The 17,230-nt window shown below is 37.9% G+C and overlaps 2 protein-coding genes across 5 annotated transcripts in view; one reads left to right on the top strand and one right to left on the bottom strand.

The window, feature by feature from the left end:
- Positions 1-17,230, top strand: part of RALGPS2 (Ral GEF with PH domain and SH3 binding motif 2) — a 115,618-nt gene that overhangs the window by 39,732 nt on the left and 58,656 nt on the right. For all 3 annotated transcript variants that reach the window (XM_070746679.1, XM_070746681.1, XM_070746680.1), the window contains exons 5-8: positions 3,466-3,549; positions 4,628-4,717; positions 8,158-8,250; positions 10,053-10,179. In XM_070746679.1, the coding sequence (XP_070602780.1) occupies positions 3,466-3,549; positions 4,628-4,717; positions 8,158-8,250; positions 10,053-10,179 (394 nt within the window). The remainder of the gene's footprint in view (positions 1-3,465; positions 3,550-4,627; positions 4,718-8,157; positions 8,251-10,052; positions 10,180-17,230) is intronic.
- ANGPTL1 (angiopoietin like 1) overlaps positions 12,797-17,230 on the bottom strand; it is a 35,478-nt gene continuing 31,044 nt past the window's right edge. For both annotated transcript variants that reach the window (XM_070746683.1, XM_070746682.1), the window contains exon 5: positions 12,797-15,465. In XM_070746683.1, coding sequence (XP_070602784.1) covers positions 15,278-15,465 — 188 coding nt within the window. In that variant the 3' untranslated portion in view covers positions 12,797-15,277. The remainder of the gene's footprint in view (positions 15,466-17,230) is intronic.

Raw genomic sequence — 17,230 nt, 5'->3', positions numbered from 1 at the left:
ATTAAAAGTGGATTTTATAAAGAAAGCAAATCTTATAATTTATTTTTAAAAATACATTTTAATCCAATCTTTTTCAGAATCTTTTCATATAAAATGATGTGATGTAAACTAAATGACATAATTCTTTTAGGATTTATCTGCAACAAAGTTTGCAGTCTAGCTTTATACTTTTGGGAGAAATAAGTCAAACTAGAAAAGTTAACATTGAGAAGAGGTTTATTTTTTAAATGTAGGATGAGAAATAATATTAAAATAATCTTAATATAAAAACAAAGAATGAGAAATAATTTACCAATGTGGCATTTTATACATAGCTGTTTAAATTACAAGGTAATTGTAATTACAATTACAATTACAATTCATAGCAATCTTCTTATCTTGCTTTCTGCATATCGCAAGAAAATATATTCCACCTTATATATGGTACATGGTATATAAAAGTGGATGCTGATTCCATTTTTCAAGACACCCAGAGTTGATCTGGGCTCTTCTTGTTTCTGATTTGTTTCATGTAGCAACCCTATGAAGACTGGGAATTGGAGAGAGCTCCAAAAACTAACATTACTTTTTCTGTGGAGTTGGAGGATTATGTGATTTTTGACTGCGTCAAGACTATCCCTCTAACACACAGAGAGACAGTTTTCATCCTCCTACTCCTGGTACCCAACATGACATTTTGCCATATCCTCCACTTAAACCTTTATAGCAATATGCAACATTGGTTTTAGCTAGTGGAAAAAGTGATTATAAAATAGCTGACATGCTGTCTTTCGCAATCACAATTAACAGTATAGTGATACCTCGTCTTACGAACCCTTCATCATACAAACTTTTCGAGATACGAACCCGGGGTTTAAGATTTTTTTCCCTCTTCTTCTGAATTATTTTCACCTTATGAACCTGCCACCGCCATTGGGATGCCCCACCTCCGGACTTCCGTTGTCAGCCGAAGGCTCCCCTCATTGGGAAACCCCACCTGCAGACCTTCCATTGCCTGCGTAGCACCCGTTTTTGTGCTGCTGGGATTCCCCTGAGGCTCCCCTCCATGGGAAACCCCACCTCCAGACTTCTGGGTTTTTGCGATGCTGCAGGGGAATCCCAGCATCGCAAAAACGGGTGCTTTGCTGGCAACAGAAGTCCGAAGGTGTAGTTTCTCAGTGAGGGGAGCCTCAGCGAAATCGCAGCATCGCAAGAACACCGAAGTCCAGAGGTGGGGTTTCGAGGACTTCGGTGTTTTTGTGATGCTGCAATTTTGCTGAGGCTTCCCTCGCTGGGAAACCCCACCTCCGAACTTCCGTTGCCAGTGAAACGCCCTTTTTGCGATGCTGGGATTCCCCTGCTGGGATTCTCCTGCAGCATCGCAAAAACACGGAAGTCCAGAGGTGGGATTTCCCATGGAGGGGAGCCTCAGGGGAATCCCAGCAGCGCAAAAATGGGTGCTTCGGCTGGCAAGAGGGGTGAATTTTGGGCTTGCACGTATTAATCGCTTTTCCACTGATTCCTATGGGAAACATTGTTTCGTCTTACGAACTATTCACCTTACGAACCTCGTCCCAGAACCAATTAAGTTCGTAAGACAAGGTATCACTGTATTTTTAAACCAACCAAGCAATGGTTTGGAAAATTGTTGTCTGTTTATAACAACTGCTTACAATTTTTACAAACTCCAGGCACATTGATATAATATATGCTAGAAAAGTGGATTGAGAGATCAAAGTGCTACCAACCTTATTTCCTTTTTTTCCATTTGATGGAGAGGAAGTTTTTGTTTTTGTAGTAGGAACAGCTTGTCTGTGAACCCCATCAAATGTCTTTTTTGTTCTTTCTTGTTCAGTTGAAGAGAGAACACAAATTGATTCTTACTTTCCCTGCTTCTTTTCTTCAGAGATCTGCTGTAGTGAAGATTATTTTGTGTAATGCAATTGTAACTTTTAGATACTATATCAGGACAATTCTAATTTGATATTCAAACTTTTCATGGATACAACTGATCTGATAACTTTCTCAAATAAGATAAGTCTTGTTATATCCTCTGCTCTTGAGGAGATAATAAAAATATAGGCTACTTAAAAGAGTACAGGTAATCTTCAACTTGTGACTGCAATTGAACCCAAAATTTCCATTACTAACCAAGACAATTGTTAAGGTGAGTTTTACCCCATTTTACAACCTTTCGTACACAGTTCAGTGAATCATTGCAGTTATTACTAACATGATTGTTAAGTGAATCTAGCTTCTCCATTTACTTTACTTGACTGCAAGGTAAGAGCTGGGAAGATCGTTAGCAGCTAGTTAGGACTGGGAAGGGGGAAAAACCTACAGAGTATAAAATGCATCCAAATTATCAGCCACTTTTAGGGAGGAAAAAGGTGCATTTTATACTCTGAAAAATATGGTACTTCAAACGATCACTAAACGAATGGCTGTAAGTTGAAGATTACCTGTAAGGATACTTCAATGTTTAAATATTGGCAGATACACAGTTCAACAGGCTTCTGGCTTCTTTCAGTGATCTTACTCTCTTCTTGCGGTTCTTCAAGATTTCCCTTCGATTCTCTCCTTTTTTTATCTTGTCCTTCCTAGTTTGAAGAGTGTTCCCAGTTCTGGATTACAGACAAACTCTAGATCATTCAGACATTATGAATCTGGAGCACTGATCAGGTGAGCACACTGGATAACTCCTGGCTCAGTGGTGCTCCAGTGATGTTTGAAGTCCTTTGAAGTTATTCATGTGTTCAGTACAAAAGAGAGCATTTTCATTGTTTCACATGAGCTAAAGTACAGACTGTTCTGTGAAATAATCTGTGCTAAATTCATGACTGCTGCAGGAAAGCCAGCACCATTTCAATGAGATTGATAAGGAATGATTCTGCAATAGAGTCCTTACAGGTAAATACGCCAGTTTACATAATGTCTGAATGGGGCTATCTTTACATAATTAGTATGTTGCTGAAAACTCCCTTTAAAAAAAAATAAATCAAAGTCATGAGAAGGCTCGTACAGAAAGCAATTTGTGGCTTGTTATAAATGAATCTAGCTAATAATATTGCGCATTTACTAGTACTTATTTCTGGTTTTCATAACTTGAGAATTTTAGTGGAAATGTATACAATTAGACAAATTTAAATATTTAAAAAGGTATACAACATAGTTCAGATTTCATGCTTTCATTTATATACTTATCTCAGTTTAGAATACTTTTCAACAGAAATTGCAAATGAAATGATTCTGAAGATTCAGAGATTCACACATAGCTCAAGACATGGCATTGTTCAAATTATGTTAGAATTCATAGTACTTTTACAAAACTATGCTCAGAATTAACATTTATATCTAGCACATCAGCCTTACCAGAATGTGTATAAGGAAGAATATAAATATAATTATTTATTAATAAAAGGGGAAATCATGTTTTACTTTGCAATCTGAACACTAACATTAAATTATCTTTCATTGTTCATCTAGGAATTGTCAAGCTGTGGTTGGAATAAAAAGGAAAAGTATAGTTCAGCACCAAACGCAGTTGCTTTTACAAGAAGATTCAACCATGTAAGTTTTGAGACTAACTCTATACAGTGATCCCCCGATCATTGCGAGGGTTCCGTTCCAGGACCCCTAGCAATGATCGGGTTTTCGCGAAGTAGCGCTGCGGAAGTAAAAACACCATCTGCGCATGCGCAGATGGTGTTTTTACTTCCGCAGCGCTAGCGAGGAGCCGAAGATTGGGGTTCCTGGGAAGGGGACTCAGCTTGTCCGCCGCCCGCTCGCGCATCGCCCGCCCACGCCGTTCATTCTCGCCGCTTCCCAGCTGAGTCCTGAAGCGAATTCGCTTCAGGACTCAGCTGGGAAGCGGCGAGAATGAACGGCGTGGGCGGGCGATGCGCGAGCGGGCGGCGGACAAGCCGTTCGCTCGCTCTCGCTCTCGCCGCTTCCCAGCTGAGTCCTGAAGCGAATTCGCTTCAGGACTCAGCTGGGAAGCGGCGAGAATGAACGGCGTGGGCGGGCGAAGGGCGGGCGGCAGCGAGGAGTTTGCGTGGGCGGTGGGGAAACTCCTCGCTGATGCCCGCCGCTCGCCCTCCCGCCAGCAAGAGGGGGAAGACCTAGGGAAGCCGCCCAGCAGCTGATCTGCCCGGCGCCATCTACGCATGCGTGCCCATAGAAAAAAGGGCGCGCATGCGCAGATGGTGTTTTTACTTCCGGGTTGCAAAATCGCCATATAGCCATTTCGCAATGATCGGGGTCGCAATACCCGGGGAATCACTGTACATCATAATTAAATGGTGTAATTAATAAAACCACATGATCTATTTTTGTTTTGTTTTGTAAAATGTTCTGCTAAAGGCAGGGTTATCGCTATACTCTCCTCTCCCACCTCTGCCCCTACACTTAATGAAGTTGCATAACAAAAATAAGAGTAAACATCAGCACCTATCTGAATGAATAGAATGAATCTATGCTAATTGAATTCACAGGAGTGAAGTATTCACTCTAATGGAATAATTTGCATCTTTTAAACTAAGTGATTTTATAATGTGATTTTTTTTAATTATTTCAATTATTAACATTTGTATTAGCACTACCATCACTTCTTTTAAAATATATTTTAATGTAGGTCTTATATTTTCAGGTAAGCTTTTGGGTAGTTAGAGAGATTCTTCATGCACAGACGTTGAAAATAAGAGCTGAAGTCTTAAGTCACTATATCAAAACTGCTAAGGTAAGAAAATCTTTTTGGAAAATGTTTTAAACTTTAAAACTCCATTCAAAAACCAATTACAATTTTGGTTCCTTTTACTTATGATATGAGAAATTCATTATTGTTAATCAGTTATAAAAATTACAACATATGGTAATGATTCTTCATTATTGTTTAAAAGTTGCAGAAGTAGATTATGATATTGCTAGTGAAACTGTTCCTCTGAAACTGGCAGTACATACATTGAATCATATCAGTCACCAAAATAATATTTTATTTTACTTGGTTTTATACTTTTATTTTCTGGAATTTTAAAATTATTTTCTGTTTGCAACAGTTTCAGATTTACATATTTTTATCAGAGTTCTAATAGAAATATGTAATTTTAATTTAGTGATATCATGTATATTTTATCACAACACAATTTGGTGGAGATATTAAACTGTGAACTGTGATAAGTCAATAGATGGACTATTGCAGGCACATGTTCCTGCTCTATACTGTGTTAATTTTTCCCTCAGTTTCTCTGTTCTAAGTAATACTAATCTTAAGTTTATTCTTCAGGAGTATAAAAGGGTGCTGCTCATCTCTTAATCTAGTTAAAGAAGTAGTAGTTGTTTATTTTGCCCTTGGCCAAGCTAGATTACACACAAAAATCACATTTAGATAGCTACAGATAGGCACAAATTGAATCTTCTCCAGACCCAAGACCACTGTTTCCTCTAAGCTGCATGGCCGTGCATGCAACAGCAAACTTCTACCCAGCACTTTCCAAGTGCCTTGCAGTCAAATCCACCCCGAAGCCAGCCCATTACCCAGCCTGCTTATGATCGCTCTATCTATTGAATGAATGTCAGCCTCTGAATGCTGTCTAGCTTTAAATCAAATGGAGCCTTAGTTCTAGGGTGGGCTGTCTCTTAATATGTGTGTGTGTGTGTGTGTGTGTGTGTGTGTGTGTGTGTGTGTAGAGGGGGAGTATGAGAGAAAGGGAGGGAGAGAGGAGGGAGGAAGGGAGGAGGAGGGAGTATGTATGCCTGCAGATGTGATCAAGTGGTGATGGGGAGATTTTAAAAACTTTGGCATGAAGTTTCCAATCTGGCATGGAGCTGTCCCCTGTGCCACCTTTGCTCCCAGATGCCCTACGAACAGGCTGCCTCCCTCCCCTCAGCTAGCTCCTTGCCTAAATGTTGTGGCTATTCCTTGTAAATTTCCAACCCTGACACCTCTAAAGAGTTAAATGGTTTAGTGTCTGGCATGCCTGCATCTCCCTCTCTGGGACTCATCAAAAATAGAAGTGGAGGGTGGGAGAGGATAAGAGGAGAAAGAAGGCTGTGAGGAAGAAGACAGAGACTACTGCATGGCCACCTGCACCAGAGCCCTGTGCTCCCAGCCGTTACCAACAGGCAGCAGACTGCAAATTATGGAAACAGAAATTCTTGCCTATTACCAGGTCACCATGCTTTCGTTCTCCTTAAGTTCCCCTCTTCCCCCTCCCATTCAACCCGGTCTCCTCCCCTGTCTTCCTTCCCCCTATCTCCCCAGTGTTTCCTCGTTGCCCCCTCAAACACCCAGCCTTGCAACTGCAATTAATTCAGTAATAACAGATTTTTTTCCCACCAACTGTAGGAGATAGTGTTAATATTTTAATAAAAGATCCCATTACAATAGGATCTGTGTGGACCAAGGGTAGGTAAAGTTAGTTCTTCTATGACTTATGGACTTCAGCTCCCAGAATTCCTGAGCCAATCATGCTAGCTCACGAATTCTGGGAGTTGAAGTCCATATGTCATAAAACAGCCAACTTTGCCTATCCCTGGTCTGGCCAGACTATAATAGATCTAGAAATACAGCGGTACTTATATTAGAAGACACTGTAATCATGCTGAATGAAGCTGTTGGGAATTGTTCAGCATTTCTGGAGGACCAGTGTGTCCCATTCCTGATACAGAATTTTAACAAATGAACTTCTGTCTGCTGGAATGCAGCTTTTAAAATAGTAATGTCAATAATCTTGCAAAATAGTTATCATTTAGGAATGGAATTGGAATTGGAATAATAAATAGGAGCTGCTTCATGGTTTTACTTGAAACTTCTTTTGTTCATTTTTTAATTTTGCTATTGCAGACTGTCATAAACAATATTAAAATTTGAAAGCCTGTTTAACATTTCATTCATTAACTTAGGCAAATTTGTAAATTCCAGCAGGTGAAATTGGAGTTTTTGCTCTAAAAAAGACCCTAAATCTGCATTTTCCCACATTCTTTACACCCATATACCACTGTTGGTCAGCTTTTGATCCAGTTCTACAAGGACTCTTTACTTTCTTATGTTCATATGGACAAACGGAAAAACAATAAAGAGCCATCATGGCCCACAGAAAATAAGATCTCTTTGCACAGTTTTTAGCTTGGTTCTTTAAACCTCTATACCAAACTGATTTTATTGTTAAAAATACTTTATTGAACAACATTTTTTTGTTCAAGTTTGCCTCTATCTCAATGTTAAAGAGGCATTGTATTTTATTTTTTTGTAGTATTTTGTTATTCTTTTGTTTATCAATCATAAAATGCAAACTTTGAGTTTCTAACAACAAAATAACCAGGACCCTCTAATGTTTTGGGAATCCTTGTGATAGAATGGGTTGTGGTAAAAGGATGAGAGGAGAGGAAGTGATTGTTGAATAATTAGTAGAGTTGCTTTCTGTTCTACTCTCAGTGTTTCTTTTGTACTTCTTTCTTCCTTCTATCAAAAAATATATCAGCAATTTTCCCCAATTCTTAAAATAATATTATTTTTAGAACCTAAGGTCAGCCAAAGAGAGAAAGCATTTCAAAGTTTCTGCTTGGATCCAACCTACTCTAGGTTATTTAGAACAGAATATAGTGGTACCTCTACTTACAAACTTAATTCATTGCGTGACCAGGTTCTTAAGTAGAAAAGTTTGTAAGAAGAAGCAATTTTTCCCATATGAATCAATGTAAAAGCAAATAATGCATGCGATTGGGGAAACCACAGGGAGGGTGGAGGCCCTGTTTCTTCCCAAGAGATTCCTAGAAAGGCCCCATGGAGGCTTCTCCCGGCCTTTTCCGGCCCTGTTTCCTCCCAAGTGATTCCTAGAGAGGCCCCATGGAGGCTTCACCCTGCCTTTTCCAGTTATAGTTTCGGAGGCTCGGGTTCTTAAGTGGAAAATGGTTCTTGAGAAGAGGCAAAAAAACCTTGAACACTTGGTTCTTAGGTAGAGGCGTTCTTAGGTAGAGGTACCACTGTAGTTGTGAAGCTTTATAATTCATTTTAGTTTTATAATTCTTTGGTGGTTTTATTTTGGCTGAATTATCGATTATCATTTGGTTGTATCCATTCTTTATTCCACTGCATTCTTAGAAAATTGTTCAGAGATTTATGATTTAATACTAGTAAATAATTACCTTATATTGAGCTAACGTTTCTATTCTTGTCTTCAGAAACTTTATGAGCTAAATAATTTACATGCTCTTATGGCTGTGGTTTCTGGATTGCAAAGTGCCCCCATCTTCAGGTTGACTAAAACATGGGCGGTGAGTGAATTACATTAAATAATTGCTTTTTTATTAATAAATAACAAAACATTAATTATACAAGAAGCAAACCTAACCAATGATTTCTACAGGCATCTTTGGTATAAAGAAACATTGTCCCTTCTTATAAAACCCTTCAAAGCTTTAACAAGCCTCTTTTGTTTATTCAATATAATAAAATTATCCAGGTCACATTCTTCTTTTGCTATTTGTTTAACCCTTTCAATTATTATGACATTAACCAGTTTCTTTTGCATATCCACTGTAGCATCTTTTTCCATATTATTCTATTATTTTAATACCAATTTCAAATCAGTCTCCATTTTGAAAGATAAAATTTATTCCTCTTCCGTAACATCTTTTAGATAGTCATAGAGGCAAACACTCTTAAAGTTAACTTCTAGGTTTAGTGTTCAAAAATATCCTTCAGTATATTACAATATTTTGCTGCATCCCAAGTCTACTTTGAGTGTTCTCCTTTAATTGAAATTTTTAGTTATCTGTAGTTTCCAATTCTTAAATTAACTTACACTTTTTTAAGATTGAAAACAAAAATATTTTTTCCATAGAAAAAATTATTATTAATTATTTCAAATTAATCTGGACCCTTAATACATTTGTAACTTTCGAAAGTCAAAAATTTGATCACCCTATATTAAACAAGAATAATATTTTTTAGTTCTTAAGCTTGTACAGTGGTACCTCGTCTTACGAACGCCTCTTCATACTAACTTTTCGAGATATGAACCTGGTGTTTAAGATTTGTTTGCCTCTTCTTAAGAACCATTTTCACCTTATGAACCCGAGCCCAGGTGTGTGCGCTCCTTTACTGCCGCAGGGATTCCCCTGCCTTGTGACTGCCGCTGCCGGGATTTCCCATTTGCTTGCCACCCCCGCCAGGATTCCATGCCTCCTTTTGCTTGCACCGCCAGTCCTGAGGCGGAGAATCCTGGCAGTGGCAAGGACTGGCGCTTTAGCCTCAGACAACGCTCCCTGGCTCTCAGTCCGTGCCTGGCACCCGCTTCCTCTGGAGGAGTCCCATCAAGGTGCCCAGAGTAGCAGGCTTTAATTCCTTCCAACTTCCATCTCCGCAGACCCTTCCCAACGCCTCCCTCCCAACCACTGAGTAAGAAGAAGAGAGCAGAAAAGTTGTGAGGGACTGCAGAAGGGTTCGGGTGAGGAGTCCACTCGGCGAAGGGAGGAATCCAGAGCGCTCTCCACTTGGGCAGTTTGGCTGGCTCTTTTTTCGGGTGGTGTGTGAGGGTCCCTGAATGCCGTAGGGAACCTTGGGGGAGGCTCCTTTCCTTCCCCTTTGCTCACGGGGATTGAGCCACCGAGCTCCGGTCCTCAGTGAAGTGCAGGTGATGAAGACGTGGTTTAGGGGGAGGTCAGTCTGTCAACTAAAGAGGAGCAAAACAGGAGCACTGCGGGCTCTGAGGATGGCGGGGGGGGCATGTTTCTTCCACTTGGTTTGGGGCAGGGCGATTGTTTAGTTTCCGCAGTGCTGAAAACTTCACGAGGAGGTTTATGTTTATTTTTTAAAATGTTTATGAAGGATAAATCTTATATCTATTGCTACTTTTTAAACTTATTTGAAAAATCATTATCAGAATACTAGGGATCTAATATGAAGGGTAATTTGGCCTTATTGTTTGTCTTCTAACAGATTAAATGTCTATTTTAAATGTTTTCTTGTTGGTTTTTCATCATCTCATTTTGTCATATAAAATAACTATTAAATACATGAATATAAAAGGACAGCTTTTACAGTAATAGTTTTCTGTTCTTTATTTTTCCAAAAGTTACTGAGCCGAAAAGACAAAGCTTCTTTTGACAAACTGGAATATATAATAAGCAAAGAGGACAATTATAAAAGACTTAGAGACTATATTAGTAGCTTGAAGATGACTCCTTGTATTCCTTATTTGGGTAAGACAAATGCTTTAATTTGTTTAGTTAATCTGTTAAAATACTGATATCAGCTGCAGTCTGTGAACTTAACAGCTGTTTCTGTTTAAAGAGAGTATCTTGTGACTTAAGTTTAAAATTCATTCTATTTTCAATATAAAGCAACATAATAAAGCATGTGTTGCAAAGCTGCTTTAGTCAGACATTTGATCCTTGACCAGCCTACAGAGGCTGATGATGATCAAGCTCTGCTGTCTGCTTGAGGGCTAAGGCATCCTTGCCAGCTGAGGGTTTTTTGGTTATTTACAGAATCAAAGCACTTGGAAACAGAGTGCTTTGAGCTGTGATTGCAAATAATTTCATAACTATCATAAATTTGCATATAATATATTTTAATGTCTTTTTAAAAAATATAAATTATGTGCAAAATACCTTTTTTTTTTGAAGAATTGGACATTACAATGGGCATGCTAAGAATTCAGGAGTAATTCCTAGAATTTTTATTGAAAACGTCAATAAATATCAAAAATAGGACAGCAAAAAAGATTAGAGATAAGTTTAAGTGGCATTCAGAAATACATTATCAAATTATGTATATAAATATTGGATGGATGAACTCTTCTGAATTTCTTACTAATGAGACATTTTCCAGTAATTCTCAAGTGAAACATATCGCTTAGCAATAATAGTATGATTGTTACTAACCTTCCTCCCCAAAGAATTTCCCTCAAATATGCCTTTCTTTAAGATTTAAATGAAACTTGGTAAGCAGTGTAGTCTGCAGACTGCCAAAGAGATGACTGTACAGAGAAAGGTATCAACACAAAATCCTTAAATAAGTAACATTTTATCATAATTTCTAAAGCAAATTAAATGGGAATTGCTAGGAAAAAGATCAGAATTTGTTGGCCATGAACTAGAAAAGATAGAGGACAGAAGGAAGGGAAGAACGATTATAGAGTGTTAGTGAGTGATAGTATATATTAATATAGCTACTCTAAAAGCAAAAAATCTGCCACTGTCACTTTTATGACTTGAGAACTTGAATAGGGTCTCTTCTGAGCTTCTTGTTCTTCCCACATTCAGCTGTGAACTATGCTGTTTCTTAATCTGAATGTTCCCTAAGTAGCATACCATTATACAATCAGGATGACCTTGCAGGCTCTACATTCACATTACTAAATTCCCAGGCCAGAAAGCAAAGCGATGTTTTCAGGCCCTTCAAGAAGACCAGCAAGGTTGATGCCATCTGACCTCAAGGAAAACGATGTCCCAAAGGGTGGGTTCCATGGCTTTGGCTTTCTTCTTGGGTCCTGCCAAGTAAGATAATATTCCTTGGTGGATGGGACCCATAATTCATTTCTGCTCATCTCTGCTGATGAGATGAGCAGATGTGATTAAGAAGAAGAATAGAGTGGAATGGAATGGAATAAAATAGAATATTTATTATCACTTTAAATGTACACTAATTAGCATACATTAAAATGAAATTTTATTGTCTTCATCTCTCAAAAGATAAACATTAGGCATATACTCACCTACACGCACGCATATATAACACAGAGAAACAGTACAGCCTAGTTTGAATGTACATGTGCATGGTGAAAAAAAGAATCCTGCAAATTTACAAGGCAGATGGCATAAGGAACAAAGCTGTTACAGAATCTGGTAGTAAATACTTGGAAACCTCCTCCCAGAGGGGAGCAACAGAAACAGACCATGAAATAGGTTTGTGGGATCTCTAACAATGCTTCCAGCATTGCTGTAACTTATTTTATAACTGTCATAAAAACAATTATAAAATTGAATGCTGTCACATTGTGCCTTATAACCATAACAACTTAGAATCAAAATTGTGGTTATAGTTGTGGTTGTAAAAGACCTATCTATACACTAAAATGAATATAAAACACATCTAATCATACCATTACAAATGGTATTTAATATTTAGGAGGGTTGAGTCAGAAATATTTTTTTACAATAACTGTACTTGGCTGTGTAGTTTACTGAATTAAATAGCAGCTTTTAAGAAATTGAAAATACTATTTTGGAGGTATTCCCCCATTGCCTGGAACATAATACTGAAATATTTTGAATATTTTTAAACTAATAGATGATATATTCTTTATAACTTTCATAAAACAGTTATTAGTCCAGTCAAATGTTGTCTCAATTTACAACCACTTGTATGAAGGAAAGACTTCATGAACTCTATAGTCTGGAGGACAGAAGGAAAAGGGGGGACATGATCGAAACATTTAAATATGTTAAAGGGTTAAATAAGGACCAGGAGGGAAGTGTTTTTAATAGGAAAGTGAACACAAGAACAAGGGGACACAATCTGAAGTTAGTTGGGGGAAAGATCAAAAGCAATGTGAGAAAATATTATTTTACTGAAAGAGTAGTAGATCGTTGGAACAAACTTCCAGCAGACGTGGTTGGTAAATCCACAGTAACTGAATTTAAACATGCCTAAGATAAAATACAGAAAATAGTATAAGGGCAGACTAGATGGACCATGAGGTCTTTTTCTGCCGTCAGTCTTCTATGTTTCTATATACTTTAATTCTAACTATAACATATTTTAAACACATTATTCAGTCATTAAATACTACTGAAATCAATTTCATAGAACATGTCTAGTACACCAAACTTTATTAAAAACATAAATTAAGTAGTTTGTAACTCCTGAAACATTTCATTCTATAATGAATACATAACTTTGTTTTTTAAATCTTAACTCCAATTTTTAACATAAGATTAATAACATTGGTACAGTGTTGTAGCAATGCTACCAATTTTGGATTTGACTTTCAAAATAAAGTGTAGTTTCTGATCCAGAGGAGGTAGGATTCCCATGTTTTAAGAAAATAACGCTATAAAATACAGATATTCCATAATTACAGATGACCACTTGTTTAGCAATTATTCAAAGTTATGATCTGAACAAATGATAGTTACAATTAGTCCTTGAATTTCTGCCCATCTCAGCACCTTCCTGATCATTGGATCATAATTTAGGGCAGTGATGGCTATTCTTTTTGTTGCTGTGTGCCAAAGAGGCGCATGCGACACACCATAATGCAATGTGCATGCGACACTGCCCCCCCACATGCATGCGTGACATTCCCTCACTCCACTCACGCCTGCACATGCAACCTCCCATACTCTCCCACCCTCATGTACTACCCATATGCATACACATGCATCTCCCACATGCCCCTCCCCCACAGCAGAGACCCAAAAACTAGCTGGCCAGCAGGAGGGACACACTCATGCACAGTGGAGCTGAGCTAGGGCAATGGCTCACGTGCCCGAGAGAGAGCTCTGCATGCACCTGTGACACATGTGCCATACGTTTGCCATCACGGATTTAGGGGATCCAGTTGTCTCTTAACAAGGTTAAGTTGCATCACCCTATGGTTACCTGATCTTTATATGTGACCTTTCCTGCCTGCTTCGCATAAGCAATGTCAATAGGGAAGTTGGCAGAGAAGGTCACAATTTGCTTGGGTAAGCCTCACCAGTGTACTGTCTCCCAGTCTCTCTCTATTTGCACCTCACCACTCACCTGCACACTCTGGCACACCCAGACTCTCAGCCTCATATGGTGTATCCCTGCCACTTGTGCACCCTTCTCCCATCCACCCCACGGCCTTCCCCACCCTTGCTGTGGCTTCCTTACCATTCATGCACCATTCTCTTCCAGCAGCCCCACCACACTTGCACTATGCCTCCCTTACCACTCACACACCTCCTTCCATCCAGAAGATACCACTTACCTGCCTATCTGCTTGCAAGTTTCCTGGAACACGCAACCTCTGGTCAGCTTCCTGTTATTTTTTAAAGTTGTGACACAGAGACAGAAACAGAGTACTATAGAAGCAGAAATATTCACTTTAGTTTAAGCGGATAGTAGCAGATAGGAATAAAATTCAAATGTCCAATAAAGAATGCTTGCCTGAAGGGAGCAAAATACAGTCAAGGAAATAACAGCATAGTCCAGAGATATTCCAAAACATCCAGGATGCCAAATTGGGCAGTCAGCCAGTCCAAAGGCCAAGAGTCACAAGCAAGAAGCAGAAACATACCGTAATTCAAAAGCTAGATAGCCAAATGGTTGTTTCCAACAAGGACTTGCAAGCTCAGGAACTAATCAAATCTGTGTGCAACCGGTGACTGCAATTACTCATGCTTTGTCCTTTATTTCATTAGAAGCCTCATAGAGGAATGTTGCTTTGCTCACTTCTGTATGAGCCTAGATCTGAGAGTTGGGAACAGGAGATACCTGCGACAGATCAGCCATAATTGAATCTTGGCTTACTAGTTCCTGAGTCTGACAGTTCTGAAGGACAGGCCAGCTGGAACAACATTATCAGATTCATGGACTCTGAATTATGGCTAATAGCACTTCCCTCTGACTTTGGTTGTTGTAAGCTACCAGGAAGTTACAAGGAGCTGCTCAATTAAGGACCAATTATCCTCATTTAATGATGGCAGCAGAAACTGTGGGAATTGTCATTCTAAACTATGTAGTCACGACATCATACTTTATTATCGCATTGCCAAGTGATGGAAATTTCTGAACTGATTGACATTGTAACTCGAGGACTATCTAGTAACAATTGTCATAATGAAATTATAGTACTTTATTTGAGGCAAAATATACTTGCAAAACTAGAGTTTCTCTCCAATTCTTTTGTCTTATTGTCTATAAGGATCTCTAAAGAAGGTTTTTTTAAAAAACAAAACAAAACATCCAGGTCTCTGAAATAAAAACTGAAATAATCATATGAGAATGAATTGATATGGCTATTTAACACCTAAGAAAAGTTTCATACTTGAGCTTTAAAATGTAGTCATTTTACATCTATTAATTTCTTCTGATCTTGAAAAACAGGTAAGTTTAATAGCTGCAGTTGATATTCATATCTTATATGAATACAGAATTATTTTAAATGCAGCCTTCAATTTTGCTCTGTAATTAAAATGTATATAATTACCGTAACATATATAATACAGTGAGGATTTTAAAAAATACTTTGTAGAGTTCTCTAAAGATCTTGAAAAATGACATCTGAATCAAACTCAAGGATTAAAAAAATACATTTTGGTAGTCTCAGTCAATAGGTCTAATCATCATCTGTACGGCTTTCAGTGAATATGAACCTCCTCTGTATTCAGCCCAAAAAATCCCATCCTGATGTTTGCTTCTGTAGTGTCCTCCTCTATACCATACTCCATTGAGATTAGAATGAGCACATGCATTGTACCACCAACCTCCTTTATGAAAGTGGGCACAATTTCCTGCAGAGAGAAGCAAAATATTAAGATACCTATCACATCATATTCTTTGTAATTTACTTAGTATAAAAGTTAGCTTCTTAAAAGATTTATCTCCAGTGTTTGGCCATAGACTCTAATGTTACTATTTTAGAGAAGGATGGTATTACTGACTCATCCAACTTTACTTATAAAATCCTTATTTTAATGAAGACCTGTTGGTTCAGAGGAAGTAATTTCCATCTTAATGAGGAAAACAATTACAATAAACCTTCAAATAATTCCCCCTTCAAATATTTTTCTCCATCATTCTCATGATAGTATTTAGCATAGAGGGAAGGGGAATGAGCCATTAAAATGAAAAGAAGTAGCAAGAGGGGGGGAAACGGTTTTGTCAATTAAATAGCTTAGTGACAAACAAGAAATGGAATAGAACTTAACAGCTAGTGAATGAGACGGAATAGAATTCTTCAATGCATTGTATAGGTACTAAGAGATAATGATTCCTATGTTCCTTTTTTTTAATGGAAGCTTATTGTCATTTTCAGATAAGGAGAAATTTATTATATCTTGTAATTATATTTTGAGAAAAGAAAGGGATGATCCTAATGAATACATGTGTATTTGTTCTATCAGTCTCTATAAGATATTTTGTCCTACATATAGAGGACAAGTACTTGATAAAAATAGAAAACAATAGAATTATTTTTCCATAATTCTTTAAAAACCATGCGTGTGTTGCATGGTTTTTAAATGATGGGGTTTTTAGATGTTTTTTAATATTAGATTTGTTTCATTATAACATTGTTATTATTTTGTTGTGAGCCACCTCGAGTCTTTGGAGAGGGGCGGCATACAAATTAATAAATTATTATCATTATTATTATTATTACTACTACTACTACTAGTAGTAGTAGTAGTAGTAGTAGTAAAGCAAGTTTTATGATCAACTAAATGATCCTTAAAGTATCTTTAGCATTTAGGTAAAATTAAAACCTTATAATATATTCTTTGGCCGTTAGCAGTTCCAAAGTTACTTTTGATAATTGAATTAAACTCAGTATTAGAAAGTGTAATTATGTATAAGCACTGCAGTTATTTATAAATTCAAGGAATTAGACCAAATCTTCGGGAAAATCAAATCACCACAAAACTTATTTCACATGAGAACAAAACTTTTTCACACAGTATTTACTTTTAATGTAAATCCTAACTCTAGGTATATAGTTTTGTTAGTGCCAAAAGTAAAATACTTGTACATGTCTATGAATCATTCTAATTGAAGATATTTTTATGTTAAACAGAGTACTATTTTGCAAAGTCCTTTATCTTCCCAGTGTTTCATCAAATTATTTCCTCAGTTTATCCAGAATAAGTATGTAGATCTAAATACAGTGGTACCTCTTCTTACGAACGCTTCTACATACGAACTTTTCGAGATACAAACCGGACGTTCAGGATTTTTTTGCCTCTTTTCACGAACCATTTTCATCTTACGAATCCTCGCTTCTCTCCCGGCTGCTGCTGCTGCGAGCAGCGGCCAAAACAAGCGCTTTTAAGTTTGCAGGCTCTGATGATGGAAAGGAAACTGGAGCAAGGCTTTCCCATGTGGGGTCTCCCCCCTCCCCCCATCCCATCTGCTAGAAAACAGCGCGTCCAAGGAACTCTCCGCAGCCGCCCCGGGGTGGTGGGTGGATAAAGCAAGGCTAGCGGAGTGCTTGGAGAGACAGCAAAACAGTGTGTGTAGGGAGAAAAGTGAGTGGGATCCTTTGAAAAGTAGCAAAAAAGT

Source organism: Erythrolamprus reginae, chromosome 3 (assembly GCF_031021105.1).
Source record: "Erythrolamprus reginae isolate rEryReg1 chromosome 3, rEryReg1.hap1, whole genome shotgun sequence".
Classification (NCBI taxonomy): Eukaryota; Metazoa; Chordata; class Lepidosauria; order Squamata; family Dipsadidae; genus Erythrolamprus; species Erythrolamprus reginae.
Note: the sequence above shows the minus strand (reverse complement) of the source record. Positions and strands in the feature narration are given on the sequence as shown.